At 38.4% G+C, this 23,883-nt stretch overlaps 1 protein-coding gene across 7 annotated transcripts in view; it reads left to right on the top strand.

Annotated features, from left to right (window-relative positions):
• Nucleotides 1–23,883, top strand: part of LOC117234160 (receptor-type tyrosine-protein phosphatase kappa) — a 107,437-nt gene that overhangs the window by 70,879 nt on the left and 12,675 nt on the right. For all 7 annotated transcript variants that reach the window (XM_033495100.1, XM_033495101.1, XM_033495098.1 and 4 more), the window contains 2 exons: nucleotides 18,830–18,954; nucleotides 22,231–22,318. In XM_033495100.1, coding sequence (XP_033350991.1) covers nucleotides 18,830–18,954; nucleotides 22,231–22,318 — 213 coding nt within the window. The remainder of the gene's footprint in view (nucleotides 1–18,829; nucleotides 18,955–22,230; nucleotides 22,319–23,883) is intronic.

The following is a 23,883-nucleotide window of genomic DNA, read 5'->3' as shown; positions in this document are numbered from 1 at the left end:
TATAAGAAAGGAGGGAACTATGGGATCTGTGCATTTGAAAATTGAACGAGAAATATTCTAAAATGTGTCGCGATATCGTAAAGTAACGCAAAGAAGATATAGAATAGTTTCCATAGCAAACTGTTGTGGTTATTATTTATTCAGCTTAACATTAAATTATTAAGATGCAAATGGTAATGGTAGATACGCTGATGGAATTGCCTCTTAAACGAAGAAGGGTTCGAAATTGCGATCTCTACGTGACAGATGTAACAACGTTCGATAAACACCGATGCACCAATATTTGCTGGTTGGCTGATCGGTTGTACTACACTCGAGTGACACGCGAATTTATCCTGTCGCGTCTAGTCCTCGAGACGTCTTTAGATTGTATTTACGCTATGTACAGAGTTGTATTTGCGGATTTGTACAAAACTAAAAAGCAGTGAAAAGAAGAAAGTAAACTACACAATCTTCAGCGATTCAAATGTGCCACTTAGAAAGATATTCCACCGTGTCAAGTGCTTGATATATTTTACATAAAATGATATTATTCGTAAAATTTAACTGTTCGACTGGACAAATATTTCTTCCATTTTACAGCGATAGGTCAATCGTTTAAGCCCTTAACCTACAACTACGGACATAGCTCGTAGTAGATGATCGGACCAAACGTAAGTTCTCGAACGTAAATCGTAGGTTAAATGGTTGACGATAGAATGAAATGTACATCGAACAATTGTATTTTACGAACTGAATAGGAAATATTTAGGTGGCTACTTTCTTTCGATACAAACTTTCTCGATATAGCTAATTAATCGAGGACAGAAGAACATTTAGAAGAAAATCGCATGCACAAACCAAATATTATTTATCGAATTAAGCAAGTAAAATATCAAAGAAGCTATTTCACCTCTGTGCGAAGCATGGCACGCGTGCCATGATATCGTTTGCGAAAGCCACCTTAACGAGCTCGGTAACCCTATCCTAACTGTAATCAGCACCAAGTTGACGCCAATCAACCGTTATCAAACAACCTATGAATACTCATGCTCGCTATATCGGTGCCGGCTGGCTTGTCAACAGGATTGTTTAAACACGGTCATTTCGATCTAACACCTAGTGGTTCATCGAGGATGACAACATCATGCTTCGAACGCATTAGGTTTGAACTTTTATTTTCAAACGTTATCGTTTGTAGAAAATCGAGTTTGGTCAAATTTTTGTGAATTTTAGCTTCGTGATGTCTCAAGGACCAGAAATGAACTTCGTTTGTAGTTGGGGAAAAATGGGAAACATAATTTTCTTTTTTTCAAAAGAAGGATAGAAAAGAAAGAAGAAAGGAGAGGAGAAGAGAAGGACAGTGGATCTAATTCGCGAGTAATTAAAAAAGAAAAATATTCGAGAAGCTGTTTGAAATGAAAAACTTGCGTTTCGTCGAGAACTGAAAAACTGACTTGTATCAACGGTACGTTGGACTGTTTTCGACTGGTTCGCTGCTCTAACAAGTGTCACGTGAAAAGAGATAAGCGAAGAAAAATATATAGATAAAAAATGTGAAAAGAGAGGAAAAGAAGGACGTGTATGTAAAAGTGGTGGGTCTGCTTTCTCGTATTTCCTCTTTCTCTTTGATTAAATCGCGAGGGTCCTCGCGTACGTGAAAATTTATAACGCGTAAAATTGCCGCGCCTCGTTCCTGTTACTTGGACAGACGTAAAAGCAGCTATAGAATTGATAAATCGGTCGCTTTTTAGCGACTTGATATTTATCGTTCCCCGCGGGATGATCGTCGGATTGACAGGCCTCCGTGGGATTTCCATCCGCCATATCAGGCGATATTTACACAAACGCCACTACGTTTCTTCGTTTCATAATCCGTCTTCTTTCTCGTTTTACCTTCGTTTCTCTTTCCCTTTGATTTCTCCGAACATTTGGTTCCTCCGTTTGATCTTCGGACTTTTGGTTTCTCCGTTTATCTTTTTGTTTGATCTCTGGTCCGTACGTTTCTCTATTCGTTCGATGTCTGAGCGTTTGAGTTTCTACATTTTCCCGTCTAATCGTCGAGTTTTACGATTCTTAATTCCTAAGTTGAAAATGAAAAGATATTTGAACGATATTTGATCGTCGTGCTTTTATTCGGCGTGAAACCGTTTCACGTGCATTCGATTCGATTCGATTCGATTCGAACGAGAGAACAAGACACGCGGTATTTATTTGAAATCGATTTAGCGTCCTGTATAGTTGTCGAGAAAATCACGCTTTAACGCGGTCCAATGTGTCGGCGATTCGCTTGCGTGTTTCTCTCTGAAATTAGAAAATTATTCGCGTGTTTCATGAGAAACGAAGTGGATTCGAATACGATAGATTTGAATTTTCCGAACCAAAGATGGGAGACGATTCAAAGACGAAAACAAAGCGTTTTGAGAGTTCGAAGAGAATTATATACAAAGTGGTTGGTACAAGCGGAAAGGGGGTGATTCTACGCGAAAAAAGAAGTCGAAAATATAGAATAAAAATTTTTCGTTCAAGGCTTTGTTTTCGAGAAAATCGACTTTGAATTTTCGCTCGGTACGCGCGCATTTTAGCGCGTCTCGTTATAACGGATCTCACTGCAACATTTTCAGCAATTTTTGTAATAATAAACTTTACGATTACTTCATATTATTTCATTATGTATTCCTAATTTTCCGTTACGGCAAAAACAAATTTAAACTGCGATAATATCCATCGAGACAACGATCTACAGTGAGATCCGTTATAACGAGACGCGATAAAATGCACGCGTACCGAGCGCAAATTCAAAGTCGATTTTCTCGAAAACGAAGCCTCGAACGAAAAATTTTTATTCTATATTTTCGACTTCTTTTTTCGCGTAGAATCACCCCCTTTCCGCTTGTACCACCAGTTACCAACCACCCTGTATATAAATAATACAGATTCAAAATTAATATTGAATATCTCAGAAGAAACAGATGACTTAATTCTGAAATTTAAATTTGTAGATGTATTTATTATAGAGAGGCAAGGAGATAGCATAAGTAGTCACTTTTTATTCGAAACCAATTTTTTCGAAAATTTACTTCGCTCAATTGCGTTGATCTCTTGACAAACTCATAATATCGGTATTTGTAAATATATATTTCTACGTCTATAACTATTTATGTACGCGCTTACATTAGTTGCTTGATTTTTGCATATGAATTCCGTAACGATTTGGTTGGCTGATTCGCAACTCAAACTCATTTGCATGTTAATGACATAGCTTGTCTATGACGCATCTTGGTCTTTGTACGAACATCGAGAATTCTGGCCAATTTCTCGAACGAGATACGTGCTTCGGATACCTTTTCGGATTTCTCTTGACAAAGCTGCGAGATGAGAGGTGTCGTCAGTCTGTTTACCCTTTAAATGGACCACCATGTAACTCGTGATTTTAGACACGATGATTCTGACCGTGCAAACGTCATTTTGTCGATCGATGTATTAAAAATGATCAAAGCGATACATCATTCCTGATGTGTTAGATAAAATTCTACAGCGTTAGGAGCTAACAACTTGAATCTCATAATTTTACGAGATAAAAATAAAACTATCCAATCAAAATCAATACCGTTATTGAGATACGTATAATTTTCTGTGCTAGACTAGATTAGCTGCGTAGTGATGATACTTGTGTGCGAATATCAGCGTGTGGAAGTATGTGTGTGCGCGGTGTCTCGAAAACAAAAGAATATAAACTGTTCAGTCGGTTAAGAGTCTGGTATGGAAGAAGCTGAGACGCGTGCAATTGCGTATCGATGAATATCTTTGAAATCGTTCATCAAATAAATATATAACTACTCTAATATAAATTCTAAGTGTAAACTTAGTGTTCCTATACTATTATTTCGGCTATTAACCCCTTAACCTGCAACTATGGGCATAGCCCGTAGTACGATGATCGGACGTAAATATTACGGGCATTCTCGAACGTAAATCGTAGGTTAAGGGGTTAAGATCCAAAATTCTCAACAACTATAAAACTTGGGAAAATTCCTTCGTTTAAACGACATAATATTCTTCGACGGAATCAGCTACTAAATTATCAATCGACTAAATTGAATCAAAAAAAGCTCTACGATATAAAATTCTTCTGTATGGAAACAGCTAATTATCCTCAACAAAAAAAAAAAAGAAAAAAAGAAAAATATAAATATCTATGCACAATTTTTATTCGAATCTACTTTGAATCCATTCACCCTCCTATCTTGAACGATTAGAAAACCAAGAACTGCTATTAAATTTAAACGTGGCTTCCGAGTTGAAGCCACACGAATTTTTCTACATTCCACACGAATCTCTCTATATTCCACACAAACACTATCGAAGATTCTTTCGCTCAAACGACGAAATAAAACATCCTAAAAGCCGTATTTCCCGTTCTCCGCCGTTCGATGGAACGTTCGCCGTCGAATTCGCGGCATTGTCTCCCCCATCGAGTAAACTTAAATCGTGAAAATGGCCGTATCGAAGCAAGGTGCGTCGATTCGAATCTCGGTGTACGACTCGAGAGATTTCGAGTTCTTTCGGAGGAAACACGCCACGGTAAACGAGCTAGGGGAATAAGGGGGCGAGTTTCTGTAAGCGAGGGTGAAACTATCGCGCGGAAAGGCACGCGGCCTTTGGTTCAACAACGCTGTTTCGCTGTTTCCTTCTTTTCTTTCACCCTCTTGCAACGTGTAATTCGTTGTTTGTTCGTACAAAGCGCCGGAAGATGGCCAATCCTTACAAAGCGAATTTATCTGGCTGTTCTCGTACTCTGACCCAGCTGTGTTATTTTTCTTTCTTTTCTTTTTTTTTTTTTGTTCCTTATTTTCAACGAGACCGCGGCTTTCTCTCGAACAACGCTTTGAGAAAGAAATTGATACGAATGAATTTTTCTTTCAATTTTGCGTCCGAGTTTTTCTTAAAGTATTTGAAGTCTTTCCGCCGGTTAAAACAACGTTGAAGTTGGAATATAAAAATTGCGTTACGAGTAATTAAGGTTCCTCTTGGATTACTTAAAAACGAGCGCAATGAAAATTTTTAATTCAATTCGCAGGAAGATTTGAAACGACGTGAAATAACTGCGGCCAGAGAATTTCCCAAGTTTGTAGGCAAACGTGCTCGACTCTTATTCTCCGGTTCTTATAACGATAGTACGTTTCGATGATAAAGTAACAGATCAATGTAACGTTTCTGCTTCGACGAAACAGATGGGAGAGACATAAGCATCATATTTTTCAAGTGTCAGAAAAGAACGCGATAGTTAGTTTCAATTTTATATCGGATACAAGACGATACCGTGGCGATTAGGCTGTTAGAGACAGCAAATCTACCGGTCGACGTGTCTAATTCGATCAATAACGCGTTATCATTGCAACCGATGGAAAAATACTCGTCAACCAAAAATAAAACGTTCTCGCGATATATTTCTTACGGATTCTTCTTTCTTTACGTTTCATATAATTTAGATATGCGGTAAAATTCCGTGCATATGAACTTATCGAGGAACACGCAAATTTATCATATATAACTAGTATGATAATAGTTGAGGAAACATTTTTGTCGTCTATATCCAAATTTCGAAGCCAATTTCCGATTTATCTATTGGGTTGGCAACTAAGTGATTGCAGATTTTGTCATTAAGTGGTGTTGACAAAATCCGCGATCACTTAGTTGCCAACCTAATATGTATGTATTTCGTGGACGAGGTGAGTGATTTAAAGCGTCGTTAAATCTCCTCGTGACGATTGAAGATTCAAGCGACTCTGTCGCGACTGTTCTTAAAACCGGGGATTACTAGGGTAGAAAATGGAAATTCCATTTTTCTTCCTGGCTTGGTAATAGATTCTACGGAGAATCGTAGGGAATTTTAAAATCGAAACGGGTGTAACGAAACGCGAAGGCTTTTTGTTCGTTTAATGCCGAATATTTTAGGGAACAAAATTTTTCGCATTGATTTATGAACACAAGACAAAACTTCGCTATTTTTCTACGTGGAATAGCGCGATCCGCACAGATGTTCTCAATTTGTCATGGTTTTCTCGTAACAACGAAACTGTGAATGTTCGTCAAGATCAGAATTTCATTCAAAATCTCGTATAAGAATTTCTTTTTTAAGACATCTTTGTATACATTTTACGACGAATATCGTGAGTATGAATAAATCGCACAAGTTCCGTATACTTGTCCGGTGTTAGTTTCGTCACGTGCACGTGTGATAACTTACGCGTACGAAACGAAATGGAACGAAACGAAATGGAACGAAACGAGCGCACCTAAGTCGAGTAAGTTGAGATGCAGCGTTTACTTTGGGTTACTGGGTCGATGTTTATTCTATATTACTCTGGATCCGCGATCCAAGTCCAAAATTAGAGAATGCGCGATCCGATCAATTTCACCGACGGTCGCTAAAGTCACTAGCACGTAGACCGATCCTCGGTCTTCCAGACCAGCCGAATTTTTCCCCTAGGAACGATGCCCATTTATCCCTAGAGATGTTTCGAAGGAAATGGTCGAGAAACGTGACTCGTTTCGAATTTGGTACTTCTTTTAAGTAGCTGAACTGGCTGTTTAATTGAACTCGGTAGAAATAACTCGGTGCTTGTTCAAGTATTAGAAGGACAATCGGCGAATATAGAAGTAGAGTAAAAATGGAAAATAAAAGAAGATATTTAAAATAATCTTAACTTCGCAGGTTAAAATATCAAATTTGGATTTTCTTTTCCTGGTTTCGAACTGTTTGTGCGGTTTAAAAAAAAACTGAAATTTTTTTCGAATTTACTTACTTTTTTACTTTTCCATATTTACTCTCTCTCGAAAAAAAAAAGGAAATTTTCAGTGAGACTATGTCGTTCCCAGAACAGAGAAAGCATTTGATTAAATTAGCTAAATTAGTGGATGTTATTTACGTTGTTTAATTACTTCTGTAGCTTTTATAGAATTTTTATTCCACTGGAATTCGTATTTTGATCGTTTCTCTCGATTAATAACACGTAAGTGAGCAAGTTCATTTTCACCGGCTTTCTTTCATATTGTAACTCGGTTTATACAAATATTACTTTCTGTATTTCAATCTTTTCGTTGAGAGGAACGTTTAATCCAATTATACTTTCGTGTCCTCTAGTAGCGTCGATCGATTTCCTTTCTTTACCCCGTGGTTTCTTCTTCGTTGACGCAAACCTCGAAAATACACGCGAACTCGGATCTTCGTATCACCGATATTTTCGTATAAGGATGTCACGTGTTGATCGCCATGGCGATCACTATATTCGCGACCGCTGCAGCCAGGATTATTATCAATGACTGGATTAATTATATTCTTAATATTACAATTAATCGCACAATGTAATAAAAATATGCTATATAGTTGAATTGTAGATTTTCATGCGTATGTGCGAAATTCAATGATATAGAAATGTCAGTAATGCGCGTAACATGGAAAACCGAATAAAATGTCCGAGATAGATTAGTCGCGTCCATAAAAATATAAATTTCTATAAAAATTCGCATTTGTACAAACACTCCCATTTCGTAAAAAAAAAAAAATCTCTCTACAATTTCTATTTATTTAGTTGTGTTCGTAAAAATGCAAAATCGTATAAAAATCATAGCAGTTTACCGATTATTTATCAATGTTTGCAAAGAACGTAACATTGAAAAGATTCGAACATGGAAAAATCCAGGTTCGCTTCTGCCTAGCTTTATCGTATAAACTTCGCTTTCCAGAGATTTTTATTCGAAATATTTTCTAGCCGAAACGGAACCTTGCAAACCCTCTCATAAATCACGCGTCAATTTCATCGCACACGCACGCGTGTGCGTAGGCGCGAAATAAAGCCGGGTATCAAAGTTGCCCTTGTAAGAGCCAGCACAGGATATTAGTTTACCCAGCGTGACTGCTTTGCGCAAGAAAATTGTAAGACGACGAGTGGAATTACTCTGTCGAATATAATTAAACTTCGGTCTACGGTGACGAAGGGAGAATTTTCATCGAAGGATGATTTTTAATCTCTTTAGAAACTGTAAGAGCCGTTTTATCTCTTCCTACTTATTTAAAATCGTCTTGGGATTACTTGGAAGGTTATGCTGTTGTCTTTCGTTTTGGAATTTTAGGCGTTGCAAATGAGTTCACATTTTGATCGCCACTTCCACGTTCTCTAAAGCTAGAAAAATTTATCGAATTGTAAAGTACAAATTAAATAATAAAAAAAAAAAGAACTTTGACGTTCTTGTGGTAAATCAGTTGGTGACGTTGACTCTAATAGACGGAAGGCTGTTTGTTGCAATCGTGTTCCCAGTTTCCGTGCGTTTGGAGCTGTGTGTTGTTTCAGTGAATAATATTTCTGGCATTTGCACGCTGTTCTTCGTTTCCGATAACGTTTCCAAGATTTCTCGCACGAAAGGATTTTCTTTCTACAGAGTCAGATCACCAAGGATGACGGTTACATCGACTCTTGCGGTACGAATAACGAACATGTCGTTACTTGATTCCTTTGCGTATCTAAGGGCTGTGAGAATGGCGTCTAATTCGCAGAAACTGGTGGAAAAGGGATCAGGCGGTGTGTACGACAGTTCTAATTCAGATGTTACCACGCTGCATTTTGATTCGTTCGAAGAGTAGATTCCAAAGAGTAGATCAACGTAATTAAGCGCGCATGACGTGCAGTTGTTGTGTGCTTGGCTCTTAGCTGTTGGATGCTGTTGACTTGTATCATTCTTGCAGGGTGTAAGTTTCTTGGGTTGTCTTTTCACTCTGACAGCACGACACGACACGACAGTCCTATTTCTTGCAGATATTCTCGGATTCGAATCTTTTTCATTGCTTGGTTATTTTCTTTCTTAAAGTTTATTTAATAATGTTTCTTCCATGATGTTTCTTCTGGAACATGTAATTAAAAATGTTGCGAGAACGAGCTGAAAAGAAGACTCGCGATGAAAACTGAAAAGGATATCGGTGTGGTAGCTTCTACGAATGCTTTTTCTTTATGTTGGAATATTTGGCTACTGGCTATATTCCAAACGTGTGTACCAAGAAATATTTCGAGATATACTATGGAAAGAACGAAGAAACGAATGTAGAAATGAATAATAAGAAAGCCGTAGTAAAGTCGAGCAAATAATAGAATAACAGAATAGAGAAATTTAGACGTTAACGAATCTCGAGATTTTTACAGAAATCAACACCATCCTCTTTTCCTTAAATTAATTAATTAAAATTAAATAATTCGAAAGAATGGAAATTTTAATCTTTCTATAACCACGAATATCCGCATATTATATTTCCATTCAAACGACTCTATTTCCCCACTACAAAACAAATAAAATAGCTGAAAAAGTCCTTTAGTTCGTGGAATTGTTTCGACATAAAATCACATAAAATCCCTCGTCGAACGAACGTTAATTTCTCACTTAAATTCCCTTCGATCAACGTTCCGTCAGCTTTTGAGTCGGATTCGTATAATTCCGCCATCGAGTGGTTTATTTGAATTTGAAATTCGTCGAGATTATAGTCAGCCAGCCTTCGTTCGATATACCATTCGAATCAGATGGAATCGAATGGAACGCATGGTATTCGTGTTTTCGCATTCAAATGATAACACGAGTCGCTTTCATTAACATTACTCTCTATTCGATTTATTAGACAGTCGCACACGCGTCCCTTTCAATGCCACACGATTTGATCTACGCTGATCGAGTCAATCGGAAATTAAGCTGCCCCTCGGAGACAGGGTTTTAATAACCCTAATTAGAGGACCCGGCAGCACTATGATGTACAGGATGTCGCGTCCAAAAGGGGATGTTTGAATGACTCTGTCAACTTCCGAAGAAAAAACAAAAAGAAAAAAAAATTGTGTGCCGAAGAAGGAGGAGAAGAGATCGAGGAAATAATAATTTCTCGGAGTTGAGATTTCTCTTTTTCTTGGATTTTGAAGGTTCGAAAGTTTGAAAGTTTAAAGTTTGTGATAGATCTTAGGAGTTTCGAGTTTCGAGGATCGCAAGAGGAGAAATTTTCAAGGGTTTAGTTTGGTCAATCAACAATTTTTTTTTTTACAAGACTAACGATTTTCGTGAGGTGCAATTTTTAAATTCCTGCTTCGGCTCGTGTTTTGCGTTTTAAAGAGACGAATTTTTAATTTTTCAAATTTCAACGAATTTTTACTTTCGTAGTATCAAATTTTCATAGTTATACGAAAGTACTACGAAGTGCTGCGAATACCTGGACCCAATTAATTACTATGCAAATGATACGTGTATGACGGTAGTGTGCAAATACTTTTTATACAGAAAAGCAAAGACAATATTTAGTTTCCCAATTATCAACGTCGTTTCGTACGTATTATCAACGTCCAATCGTACGATATATTACATAATCACAGAATTATAGAATCGCAGAATTGGAGAAACTGGAATTTATTCGACATCTAAATTTAATTACGTTCAAGTTAAAACTAATGTACTCGTATACGTATTATTCCATCGGAACGTACTAACCGAGCTGATTATCCGTTTAATACGTTCGTAACAACACGTGCTGAGCTCGTTATGGGCGTTCTACCAAAAGTGGGCCGTAGATTTAGCGTCAACTTGTTCGCAATCCATATTCCGTGTGTTCGATGGTAATTGCACACCTGTCGAGCTATGCCGCAAACGCGATTGTCCAGACCGCATACCAAAAGACACTGCGAAACCTGACAATCGCAGTAGCCAGGAATTTTCAAACTCTCGTGCAAAACTCGTATGAAAAATGACGATTTTTAGGAGCTAATGAGATTGGCAAAGGAAATTTTCAATGATAATTTTGAAATTTTAAGAAGAAATTTATACAAGAAGATGAAAGATTTTATAGATTTATATTTGAATTGAAGTGTTTTTTGAAAAAATTCAGTAAACTATACGATACTTCGTCGCATAGACGGAGTTACGTTGGATTAATCACGTCGCGTATATTAACAATTTGTTATATCGCGACAACGAAACGTCTTAAAAGAAATTTGTGCGATCCATTTGACGACAAAAATTGCCTCTTTCTCCTAAGGAAACGTGCTTCTACCTTGGTGGAAGATCGAAGATGAAAATCCCCTGACTCGTGTCACCAAACAAAGATGAAAGGTTGCTGTGTCGGCGATCTTGCTAGATATAATGAAGCACTCGCTCTTGACAACCGTATTCCACATGATCGTATCGATCGTCTGTGAAATACGAAACTGAAACGACGCTTCGTAATATCGTTTCTATAAATCTTATATCTGCTACGCATCCTCATTTTACGATATTAGAAATCGGCACGCTATTGACGAGATTTTCAATGAAAAGTCAATTACTGTCTACAACGTTTCTGCTCTCTTCGAAGGATCAAATCGAACGAGTAACTGATTCGTTTGAAAAACTGTGCTTTGCGTATATTTGAGAAAACGAAAGTCTATATGTATATGAAACGTTAAGGAGAATATAACAAAATTTCATATTCCACGTTGAGTTCAAAGGAACAATGTTAGTAAAAAGGTTTAATACTGCGAGCATAGTAGGGAATTTTAGTTCATAAATGCGTAGTGCTCGTGGTAATTTCGTATGAAATCTACTTTGAGGGAACAGAGAAGGAACAGGGGTGGACGTTAAAAGATTAAAGATAAACGATATTCTGTCTGATTGTTTGTCCGACAAAGCTGGCTATCTCCTATATGCTTTGTGAAAACAGTATAATACCATAATGAGAAAGATACTTTAATTTAATTATAAATTACTATCGATCAACCAAGGTGAAAGATGCAAGTCGAAAATTCACAAAGGAAATTGAACTTTCGATTGTTCGTGAATTCACTTCCTACGCATAAAGGCATATGGTAGTAGTCTAACCTTGAAAGGTAAAATAATTAATATTATATAATAATTACAAAACACATTTATTATGCGATAGATTCTGCACACTGCGTAATATTCTCTGCTTTTCTCCAGAAAAAAAAGATAAAAGTTTCTAAGCACGATGTACACGATGACCATGGCGAAGAATTTCTCCGAAAAATATTGTATTCGCACGTAATCGACCTTTTGAGCCTGGCCAAAGCAGAGTGTAGCATCTCCGGTTCTCAAAGGCACTTGATCTAATTACATTAATTGCCATCAGTGGGAACAAAGGATATATTCGTTCACCTTCGTACATTTAGAACGAAAATGACATTGAAAAAGTGAAAGAACGATCGAGGACGAGCAAACTTACGAACGATTAAACTGAGAAAACTGAAATGAAAAAAAGATCCATCGCTGGCGTGGTTTCGATAAAAAGAATATTGCGGAACTCTGGCATTCATTATCTTGGTCATCGAGAATCTCCACTAGGAATAATTCGTAATTATCAAATTTATCGAAATTACTTTGCTTCTCTGTATGTCCTAATATCAGGTTGTCCGAAAAGTTTCTTTCGTTTTATGAGGAAATAATAGACGCACAACCTTTTTTTTGTTTTATATTATTTTGTCGAATTTTGAGATAAACACCGCGACGTTTCACAGATTTGTTTTCACGTTTGTACGAAGGTGCACTGTTGTGAAGACACTTTCCGGACAACCCAATGCTTACGAATGGAGGTGTACATTGTACTTGTAATAAATTGTGAGCAAACATATTACTCAGCCTAACACAACTGACAATTCGAAAAATTTCTGTTGAGAAAAGTTAGCTTGGTATGATCGCTAGTTACTACAAGCTAAGTTGGTACGACTTCTAGCGTCGCTCTTTTGCCTTAGAAGTCGACCACGTGTTAATTGGCCAAGTGTATTTTGTGAGTTGACGTGTTGTACGAGGCGGAGAAATATATGAAGAAAATCGAATCTGTGTGAATCGATTAATTATCAACCCCAAACGCACATCAATTAACAATTTCTACATTAAAATCCAATGATACGTAGATTCTATATTTTCAACTTTCACGATGTACGTGCATCAGATGATACGCGTAGCTCTGGTCCTTTGGGTTTCGATCGCGCTTTTTAACATTTTTAAGTAATTTTTTATTTTTCCCATACTTTTGTTTAAATTTTCCTTTGCTTAAACACGATTAAAATTCTGTAAATTCGGAAGAACGTCCAGGAACTTTTGGAGATTTTTTAGAAACCTAAAAAATCGCATGGGCTTAAACGACCCAACATACAGACGACGTCAGTAAAAACGTTTGCAGACAGAGGGTTAACGACACGTTGCCCTTTGTTCCGACGTTTTGTGATTAATTCAAGGTAATTTAGGGCTTCTTTGGGGCAATTTGCGGTAACTGAAACAGTTTCAGGCCTGCCCCGAAGAAGAGAACTGGTATATTCGCGAAACGTCGGAACAAAGCGCAACGTACCTGCTATTAAAATCACGATCGTATTTCGAAGAACCGCGAACCTGCGAATATGCGAAACTTTTGCCAGTTATATCGAAACGATACTGCAAATACGTATGGAAGCGGACGAGTGAAAAAGTCCGGACAACATAGCTTTCTTTCTTCCTTTCTTTCTCTTTTTTCTTTTTCTTTTTTTTTTTTTCTCTCTTTCGATTCTTTACTTGGCAAACTTCCCGATAGTGATAATGGATGGCCTGTGTCGGACACGACGTTCAATTCCTCCATTGTAATTACGTTCGCGGGAACTAACCGCGAGTTTTTACGACGTAGAAAGGCAGTCCTAATTTCGCTTGGATTTGCTGATTTCGAAAGCTTTTCATAAACGAGTTTGACGATTGTTTAATGGAAGTTGGCGAAACTTTCGGATGTTTGGATGGTAATGCTGTTACTAGTTTTGCACTAGTTTTGGACAAGTATTTGATACTCTTGAAGGACGAGTCAGTTAATTGCGTCCACGTGGACACCAAGAGGAACGAACTTTGTGTGTTCTTCGCTTAAATGCGAGAATACTGAATTCTCTCAACTGTTTCAAACTCTCTATTCGCGCTTAATCGTGTTTATTCGCTATATTTGCCGTAAACGATATTTTTTACTCAAACATTTCTAAACCATATATCCTAACAATATTTGACACAATATTTTTCGTGTATCGAAGACGATGTTTTATTAACATTGTTGTTTGTTGCATTTCTTCCGTTTGATGATAAATAAATGTACCCAAGGTGTTTCCGTTATCGTTTTGTCTTGCTTTTTTGTAAATAGTAAGCATACGGGGGAAACTGAAGGAGGAAAAAGTTTTGACACGCTCTTAAACGAACCGACCTCGCCAACCATAATCTGAAAACAAAGAAACACGAAGTGAGTAGAAAATTCAAATTGACATGGACCAAACGAAGCAAAAGCACAACCGACGATTTCCATCCATTCCGCTTCAAACGAACGATCACGAACACCGAGCAATGAGTCCGTTCATTTTAACGAGCGTCTGAAAGAAGCGACGCGGCCAACGGCAAATGGCTGATTATCGAGGCAGCTAGAGAATCGAGAAAGGCAAAAGGCAATTAGGTAACATCGTCGAGAGAGAAACGCAACGAAGAAGAAAAAGTAATTCGCCGTTGCCGATGGTATCGTTAAATTCCTTCGCTTCTCGCCATTCGTCGACTCGTCTTTTCATCTCGAGAGAACTGTGTTGTTTCCTTGGAAACATCACCGAAAAAAATCCTCGTGGAGGATCGAAGACGCGTTTCTCGGTGCAAAGCGTATCGGAGAAACGAATACGAAATTTATCATCGCCAAGAAGCAGGCTATTCCCTCGATTTGCTATTACAATTGCAGTTCGTTCAAGCACTCGTTCGCTTACAAACAGTTTATTCAATTCCACTCACGACACCGACAGTTTCAGCAGAACGTCAACGTATCGTTCCACGTAACGCGTCCAGAGGGGCGGGCTACGCTTTAAACGGGTTGGAAATTCGAGAGCGAAACGACCGCTCAGGATTTGGTATTATTTCGGTAGCACCTGTGAATGACACGGTACAAAGAGCAAACGTTCGCGAGCCAGGTCATTTAACCCGCCTCTTCGAAACACCGTGGTGACTTTCAAGCGGTGGTAACCGCTCCAAACCACCCTCGAATCGTATACCTTGACACGTGCTTGATGCAACTTTGACGCGTTAGACATTTGTCGATAGGAGGGTACCGAATGCTACGTGGTCGAATTATTTCAGTATTACTTGGCAAAGAATTTGAAGCATCGTAATTTCTAATTTTATTCATTCACCATGTTCGTAATCGTATTCGTTGTAATGTTAATTTCGAGGAGAATTTCAAAATTGTTTGTTAAATTTCTCAATATTGTCGTGTTCGATCGGAAAATCGTCAAAGTGAAATCCCCGAAACAATGTCGAACACCGTGATTTTATTTCCCTCTCGAAGCTAACGACGCAAGCTTACAATTGGAAGACGTATTTCCTGTACGGTTTGTCGCGTAGCAATTTTCTAACCGCGAGAACCGATGTACGCTAGACACGAGCAACAAAACGAATGATTTGTGCGAATAATTGGACGCACAGCGATCACGCGTATCGATCGTTACGACGATGGATAAAAATGTGAACTCGCGACCGTTTGTCCAGGCGAATTCGTCGACGTTACGGCTTCGAATGGGATGTTCCACGGTATAAACGAGCGGTCGTCGGCGGACACGGGTGCCGAGTAAATCGAAAGTCGAGAGAATTAGCGATGCAACGATAGAAGAAGCCTGGCTCGGTTCCTTTAAATGTTCCTTTAAATCGGACCGTGTATCGCGCGTTGGCCTCAGGATGGTAAATTTCCAAAATTTATGTTCATCAGCGAAGCGATTTGAGACTCGTTTTGCTTCTCGTCTTCAAAATTGTTGGCTGGTTGAAACAAGACTGAAACGTACGAAGCGAATTTTAACTTCGATCTTTAAATGGAAGGTTTGGAAAAACCTCGAAGAAGCCTGGTAAATGCGAACTTGGCTTACATAATCTTCTACACATTACACGTACCATCGTTCGTCCATTTCCTTCATCCTTCCACACCTAACTCTATTTCTAATGTTTATTTCTCACTCTAACGAAAATACTTATTTCTCGTTCTATGTTATTCGTTCTATTATTATCCTGTTCGCTCTATTTATTCTCTACTTTATTGCACCTACATTTCTCGTCTCCTGTGCTCATCTTTCTTTTCTTGCGCTCGGAATGCTCCTCAACCAATCTGCACCACTCGTACAACCTCTCTTCCATCTCGTACAACTTTTCCCACGCATAAATTTACTTTTTCCAAGTCTGCACAGTCCTTTAGTAATTGTAAGTGTTTCGTCGTTCTCATATTCCTTTCGGATATCCTACACAATCTGTTGCCTCCCTTCCTCCAATATTTATTTCCTTCTTTCATATTTCTGTACTTTGTTCCGGTCGTAAAGCTCTGGTTTCTCTGTGTACCATTCTCCTTTAAAACAGAGCGGGATGTCCACATCGTATAAATGTTTGTACATCCTGTTGTACCAGAATATCTTATTTTGCATTGTCACTGTCTTTCGTTTTACGTATCTCGTACAAGTTTTTTTCTTTTATAGCGATGTAATTTTGCTCGAGATAGAGTCTGGAAAGTAAAGGTTCGTTGATTTATGCCTCTTCGATAGACTCGGAACGTTTCTCGACTCGCACGTGCGGTACAATCACGAGGAGCGAATGTAACGCGAGTTTAATGACGTGGTTAGGATCTGATGTAAGAATCGAAAATTAATCGAGGAATTTAAAGAGATCTTCGTTAAAAAATCGCGATTCATGTATGAAGCTTTTTACATACTTCTTTCTCTGTGTAATTTTCGACTAGCAATGACGACTAAAGAATCAAAGTGCTCTATAAAATACCCTGAACAAATCGACTATTTCCTAACAAAACACGCTCACGCCTATCATTTCCTTTTCTTCTTTAGATTTCAAAAAGATGTCAGTGAGAAATCTCAATTTTGGACACCAATGCCAAAGTGCGTTAAAATCGCTTTTTAACAAAAATAATATTTTATTTCTTCAACGTCACCGATGGTAAAAATTCGCTCGTTCCACGCGTCCTTTTTCTCAATTTTGACGCGCACTGTAAAATTCGAAAAACGTGACCTAATGCACCGTAGCTTTGCGATTCGGCATCAGAACTAACATCGCGACTGATGTCATAAAATTAAACATTACATAAAAATTTCTTCCCACCTCGTAAATTATCTGGAAAAAAGAACTCTTCCTACGCGCAGTCCTATCGTTTGTTTCATTCGCCTGTCGTCCGATCTAATATTCCATTTGCAAAACCGCGCGCGGTCTTAACTGCTGCGGTGAAAACCTTCAGCAAGAAACCGTACTACCTCCATTAACGCAACTTCCATGCCGCAGGGTCTTCTTTTTATTTTTAACGCCGAACGAGATAATTAGTCGTTCTATTTGTACCGGGAAGCGTCTCGTATAACTGGACTAAAATCCTGATTGCTTTTTTATTCCCGGCTCTCGACGATAGTGGGGAGGTTGCTCGGGGACAATAGGGGTTGAGATGAAGCAACGAGGAACGAAGCTGTGTCATCGTGGCTTTCTTGCGGCCATTGAACGCTGATAAAGGCTAATGAGACTGCTGTACTTTGTCCCGTGTCACGGCTGTTAAAGTTTGTAACTATTGTTATGTAATTAGGGGAACAAAGGCTCCCTGTTCGACGATTCGATGGAATTTCCACGGTCAACAATACGGAGATACGGTTCTCCGACGATGAAACTAGCCGTGGTTATTTTACGCCGCCGAAAGTAACACGAGGCACGCGTTTGATGGTAATTTGACCATTTCGTGGCACAGCGCTGAGAACTTACGATCGCAATCTGGTCTTTGTAATCCTATCGATGAGATTTCATGGGAAAATACGGTGTTTGTATTTTATTTATTTCGCTGTGTACACGTTTGTTTGTCCAGGCAACTCGTGGATGTAAGATTTAATAAACGATAATTGCGTATATAAATAAACGAAAGGTGGATTTCTGGAGAACTCGAGGGCATAAAATTCGTCGTTCTATTAAATTTTGCTGAGATTGGTTGCGAAACCGATTCAAAAATCGACGATGTTTGCTGTTGTTCCAGTTTCGACTAGTTACGTATTGGAACGTGACAACGTTCCAGGAAGCTCGTGAGATTTTCTACTCCGCGGGGGATGTTTATGCGCAGAGGCGCGGGACAAAGCGACCCAGTTTCGAAACAGTCTTTTAGCGCAATCGGCCACAGCGTCCAAACCGATGATCTCTTGGGATAAAAACGACTTAAAACTAGGTGGCATTCTATTTGGTAGCTAAGTTACTCGGCTCCACGGTCGCATAAAACTTCTTGTTTACTCGGCGAAACAAAGGATCGTACTTTGAACGGTTACAAGCTGAATTACGACATCGTTTTTTATAACTATCGTTGCAAGTGAATCCAGTGGCAGAGATCCCCAATCAGTGTGTCTAACGTCGTACGCGTTTGAGTTATGGTATTTCACAGTATTCCACGATTTTACTTTTTACGGGATATTTCGTGGAAAATTTTATGGAATATAACGTACCATAATAAAAGCTTTTTCGTAGTTTGCTCGCGTCAAAGTATTTTTCTTGAACATTAGAAAAGTACGTTTTGATCGAAAACGATACAACGTTGATATTGACTTAATAATAGCGTGTATCGAGGAAAATCAATAAAAAGTTATCGTCGCACGGCGTAAGCTTCAAACGAATTTCCTATTTACCTTTAGCGATTCTTAAAAATACACGGTCGCTAATAGACGCACTCGGTTTGTGTATTTAAATCCGTCTCGTTATAGAAAATTGCAGCGTTAAAGAATTTCCCAAGCATAAACTGTCGACTCGCGGGAGCAGAACCAACGTCCACGACATTAATCCTCTTCTTTTTTGTTGGCAGCCACGGAGGAACTCGGTAGCAGCATGAGCACCACCCTGCCGTCCGCACCGACCGAACTCTCGCAATTCCCCAAGCTTTGCGAGCTACGTCGAAAGTTTCCTGTTCTGTACCGCGTCGAGTTTCAGGTGAGGACGATAAATCCCTTTCTGCACCCCCTTCATTTCTTCGTCCCTCTTTGCCTCGCTGCTTCGATATTTTCCAGCCTCGTATCTCGCTCTCAATAATAACTTGAACGCGCAACACTGGAATCGTAGTTGTTCCAAATGTATCGTGCGATCGAAAGCAGTTTTTAAGAGGATTTTTCTCCGATTTCTTCTTTTCGTTACGAGAGATTCGAGATACGTGGGTAGCCAACCGACAAAGTTTACGCGTAATGCGATCTACTAAAGAAAATTCAATCGTCGATAAACCCCGGCTAAACGGAACTATCGACGATTTTTAAACCTGACGCTACGGTCTAAAGCGAGATATTGAAATCGCAAAGAGGACCATACACGAACGTGAAACGCGTTTTCTTGGCCGAAATTATGCGAGGCCATCGTTTCCAACGAGCAAACGTATACACGTAGACTATAGACTGTAGACGTTAGAGAGGGTGCAAAGTGCCTTAAGATAGGCAGACAGCCAAGACACGGGCGGCAGACGACATCTAGGAGACAAAGCGGTCTCCCGAGAATAGGTGGTGGAATCGAGTAACTCGGCTCGATATCGGTTTCTCATTAGACTGCCGTTTTGGTGCACGAATTCTGGGCCAGACATCCAAGAACAGTGGATGGCTTTTGCCGGTCGACAGGCTGGCGAACAAGACGAATCAGTTCGTGATAGAATCCTCCGTGAAACTTTCTTCCACTTGGCGATCACGTACAATTTCAACGCGTTATCAAATTTTTCTCGTTTATCGTTTCACCTATCGCGACGCGTTTCAATCTCCATGTATTATGTATGTAATTAAACGGATATTTATTCGTGTAAATTCGTATTTTAACGAGCGCAAGAAAAAGAGTAGGATCTGGACAGAGATTTGCTTGACCTACTTAGCGTTATAACAAACGCTGTACTTTAGATATTTTATACAGTTTTCCATATTATACATTTCATGAATTTTTTCCATCCTTTCTCGTTCCTCGCTGTATACTGCAATTTATTATACCTTCTTTTCTTTTTATTATATACAGTTACTAATAGAAGTTTCGTTGATGCTGTACTTAAAGGATAAAGGGCCTGTAAGCCGAAGTTTCTATAATAGGATAGTAAACATCAAAGTACCTTTAGTAGCTTTGCGACCTATGCCGTCTACTAATACAATTTACGATACCATGATATTGGATATAAAGTTGGCGTTCAAAATGGAGTTGCGTTTAATTTGACATTCTGCTTGGCGTCCATACGACGACAGCGAACAAGAAAGAGCTGTGACATAATACCGAAAGCCGCTAACAGATGGTAAAAGAGACGTGTTCCTATTTAAAATTTAAAGTATCGTTACGTGAAAGTAACATTTTTTAATTATTCTTACTCGATCGATCGTTTTTCTAATAAAAATACTATATACGTAACAACATACGACCTACCATTTCAATCTTTCATTTTAGTCCGAATTTCTGCTTGGGACAAGAAATTTTACAAAGCGAACGATGTTTATCGTCTATCAAATTTCACGATTATCGGATCAAGCTTAAGATCTGTTCTTTGTTGATGGAACGAACTAGATTAAATTTTAGTCAGCATCGGAGGAACGATATTTCATTGTGTTCGGTAGAGTTCCCTTGTCAGACTTGATTCGTAAGAGAATTATCGAGATGACAGTGTCTAAAAACTCATTTGAAGCTCGCAATCTCCTCGATCATCGACGATTTATGGTCTCGTTTAGATTGTACTATGTACAACGATACACTATCGTCGATTGCCTTCCCGCCCGATCGGAACATCGTAATTGGTTCGACGTTTATCAGCGCACTCGCGCTCTTTCACGCTAGTCCATCGAATGCGGTTCGGAAGCTGCACAAGTGACTATTTTATCGTCCGCGATGTATAGTTTGAATCATCGATGCCTTTTTTTCAATTGTCAGCACGAACGATAGCTTCGAAATAGAGACTTTTAATTTTACAACGAAATTAATCTACGTATGTAGTTAATAACGTAAATCAGCTCACAAATCGATCGATCTTTTCGACAGTAAAATGAAATATGTAAAGTGTACATTTATAAAGCTATTTTATAATTAATCGTTAATTTGTTGAAGATCATTTTCTATAGGAATCTTTGAAATTTTTGTTACGAATTGTTTTATACGGTTATTTCTATATCGTGTGCTCCTTTAGAGTTTCCTGATTGTTTTAAATATTTTTTACCGTCAGGAGTATTGCCAGAGATTGGCAAGGATCGAAAACAGTAATTCTTTACAGGCAAAGTGTATAGAAATTTCTTAAAGTTATTTAAAACCTTCGATATATTACAAATTTGTAATTATTTATGTAGTATCGTGGAAAGAAGGGCCTGTGGTGGCACTCGATAATAAATACCACCACTCGACACTAACTAGTGGCGAACGACGACAGCGCAGTGGTTAGCGCCTTAGGTTGCGAACGTTCGGAACCCGGGTGTTCGAATCCCGGCGACCGGAGTCCGATTTTTCTTCCACGATACAAAAAAAGAAGTGACATCTACAGCGCTAAGCAGCTCACGATACTATTATACATCTATCATAAACTATTGTACGAAGTTTTGGTTTTCCATGACTTTTTAACTTAAGACGTTCGATTTCTTCATCTTTCGCTTTATAATTCGCGATTACACCGGATTATTCCAATCGCGGAAATGGAGCAAATAACGTTTCGAACAAAACACACACACACACAATACACACATATCTTATAGAATTCGTAGCGCAACTAGAAATAACTGGAGATTAACGATCGTATATGCTGTGCAGCATACACGTGTATACGTGTGTGGTGAGTTGCAAACGAAATTTATGAAATTCGGACGCGATGTCACGAGTAATTCCGCTCGGTTCATTAATAATCGAGGAAGTTTAATTTAAACTTTGTATCCACTGCCAGCAGTGTCACTTGCGTGTCATTATCACATTTGTTAGGACAGGCACGTACATCGATGCTTCCAATTAATATATTTTCCGAATAATAGAGCGAACATTGAAAAATTTATGTAATTTCGTTAATTAGCAAATACTCGGACGTTTTACCCGTAACGTTATGAACGTTCTTCGAATTATCTTTTTTTCTAAAATCATCCTATGCGGTGTATTTGAATTACGTTTGAATCGGATAATACGTTAGAGATTGGTAGTTGCTGTGTTACGAGAAATATTAACAAGAATTCATGCAAACTTCTACGGGTCGTGAAGGATGTTTTAAAGATTTGTTTTATCTGTTTACAGACGGCAACGAAGGTGGAGACGCATTCGTGTAGACATGCCACGAAACCAGCCAACAAGGAAAAGAACCAGAACCAAAGGTGTATTCCTTGTAAGTAACGATCGTTCGACGTAGCTATTATTACTCGATATAATAAACTGTTTTTAAAATCAGCTACTAAAATATTCAGGAACAGCACCCTGACACTATAAACAAACGTACGATCTTCCATGATTTTTTCCTGGCAAATAACCAATATTGTAATAATTATAATAAACAATAGGCTGCTAAAATACAGCTTAGGTACAGCTGCCCTGACGTTACAAACAAATATACAATTTTTCATGATTTTTTCTGCTAAAAAAAGCAACGAACCTCGACGATCTTCTAAAAGATTTGCTACCGAAATGAAGGAATAATTTTCTATAACAGTGCTGCGAGTTTCTAGTTCGAGAATATTGAATAAGGAATACGAAACTAACGAAATTTACTTCTATATCTAGATAACTTAATATTTCGCTCATTTCTGTACACATAGCTCGAGACACAATTCGCTATTTCAAAGGTGATTCAGTACGTACTTTGCCATTTCATTAGAAAATTAATTAATTTCTACGTTCTTAGGTTACCGTTGCAAAGGTAATTTTACGGTAAATTTACTATTTCGTAAATAACGTAATTCAGTTACACGATCAAGTTATATAATTTTCTATATATACGAAAGGTAATTTAACGTTAAATTCACTCGTACACCGATATTTTACTATCAGATTCGTTTCTCTACAGTAATTTAAACGGCAGTTCTTCGCGATAACTAATTATCCATTCTAACACTGAATTCAAAATTCCAAAGAAATCTCTACGTATTCCATCTGCGTACCGTGCGCAATTCTTACTTTAATTAATGTTTAATTTAATTCCAAACAGTTCTCGACACTTAACCCAAAATTTACGTAAAATAGCCAACGTTTAATACCAACGCAAACAACGTCGATTTTTTGCCACACGAGAGGATACTTCGTCTTCGGATACTCGTGGATAATTGTTCACCGTTTCTCGCCCCGCCGCGCTTTTATCCTACGAAGCTTTTGATTTCGCCATCCTCCGTGTACAACACACGAACGTAGTATAATAGTAGGTTTAATTATTCGCCAGCAGGAAAAATTCTGGTCACGGTGGGTCCAATTAGGAAACGCGGTTATATTCGCGCCTCTCGTGCGCGTGCTTCGGAACAAGAACAGCGGGATGAAAGTTGCGAGAGCGACGAGGAAATTTTAGGGGCGAACTAGGCTTTTCGCGTACGCGCTGTCCTATGATGCAGGATGTCTGTTTCAACCCTTTAATATGTTGGATACAACTGCTACTCGTTGACTGGTCGTTGATGATCGTATTACTAAATATTTTAACGTAATTAATTAACAAAATAATGTTAATAGATGGAAGATGTTGGCAATTATTTGGAGTAGAGTACGTTTCTTCAATTTCGATGATCTTCGAATATACATATTTGGCAGAGATTTGCGTAATTTTTCCCTAGATAGTGGCTAGAAAAAATATTTACACATATCCTTATTTTTCGTAACTAATATCATTTCAATTTTAATTCTAATTTTTATTTTCGTAACTAATATTGAATTTCTATATTCGTACGAAGGTACCATTTTTTAGAAGTAAAG

Source organism: Bombus vosnesenskii, unplaced genomic scaffold (genome assembly GCF_011952255.1).
Source record: "Bombus vosnesenskii isolate JDL3184/JDL3185 unplaced genomic scaffold, Bvos_JDL3184-5_v1.1 scf7180000013302, whole genome shotgun sequence".
Taxonomy (NCBI): domain Eukaryota; kingdom Metazoa; phylum Arthropoda; class Insecta; order Hymenoptera; family Apidae; genus Bombus; species Bombus vosnesenskii.
Note: the sequence above shows the minus strand (reverse complement) of the source record. Positions and strands in the feature narration are given on the sequence as shown.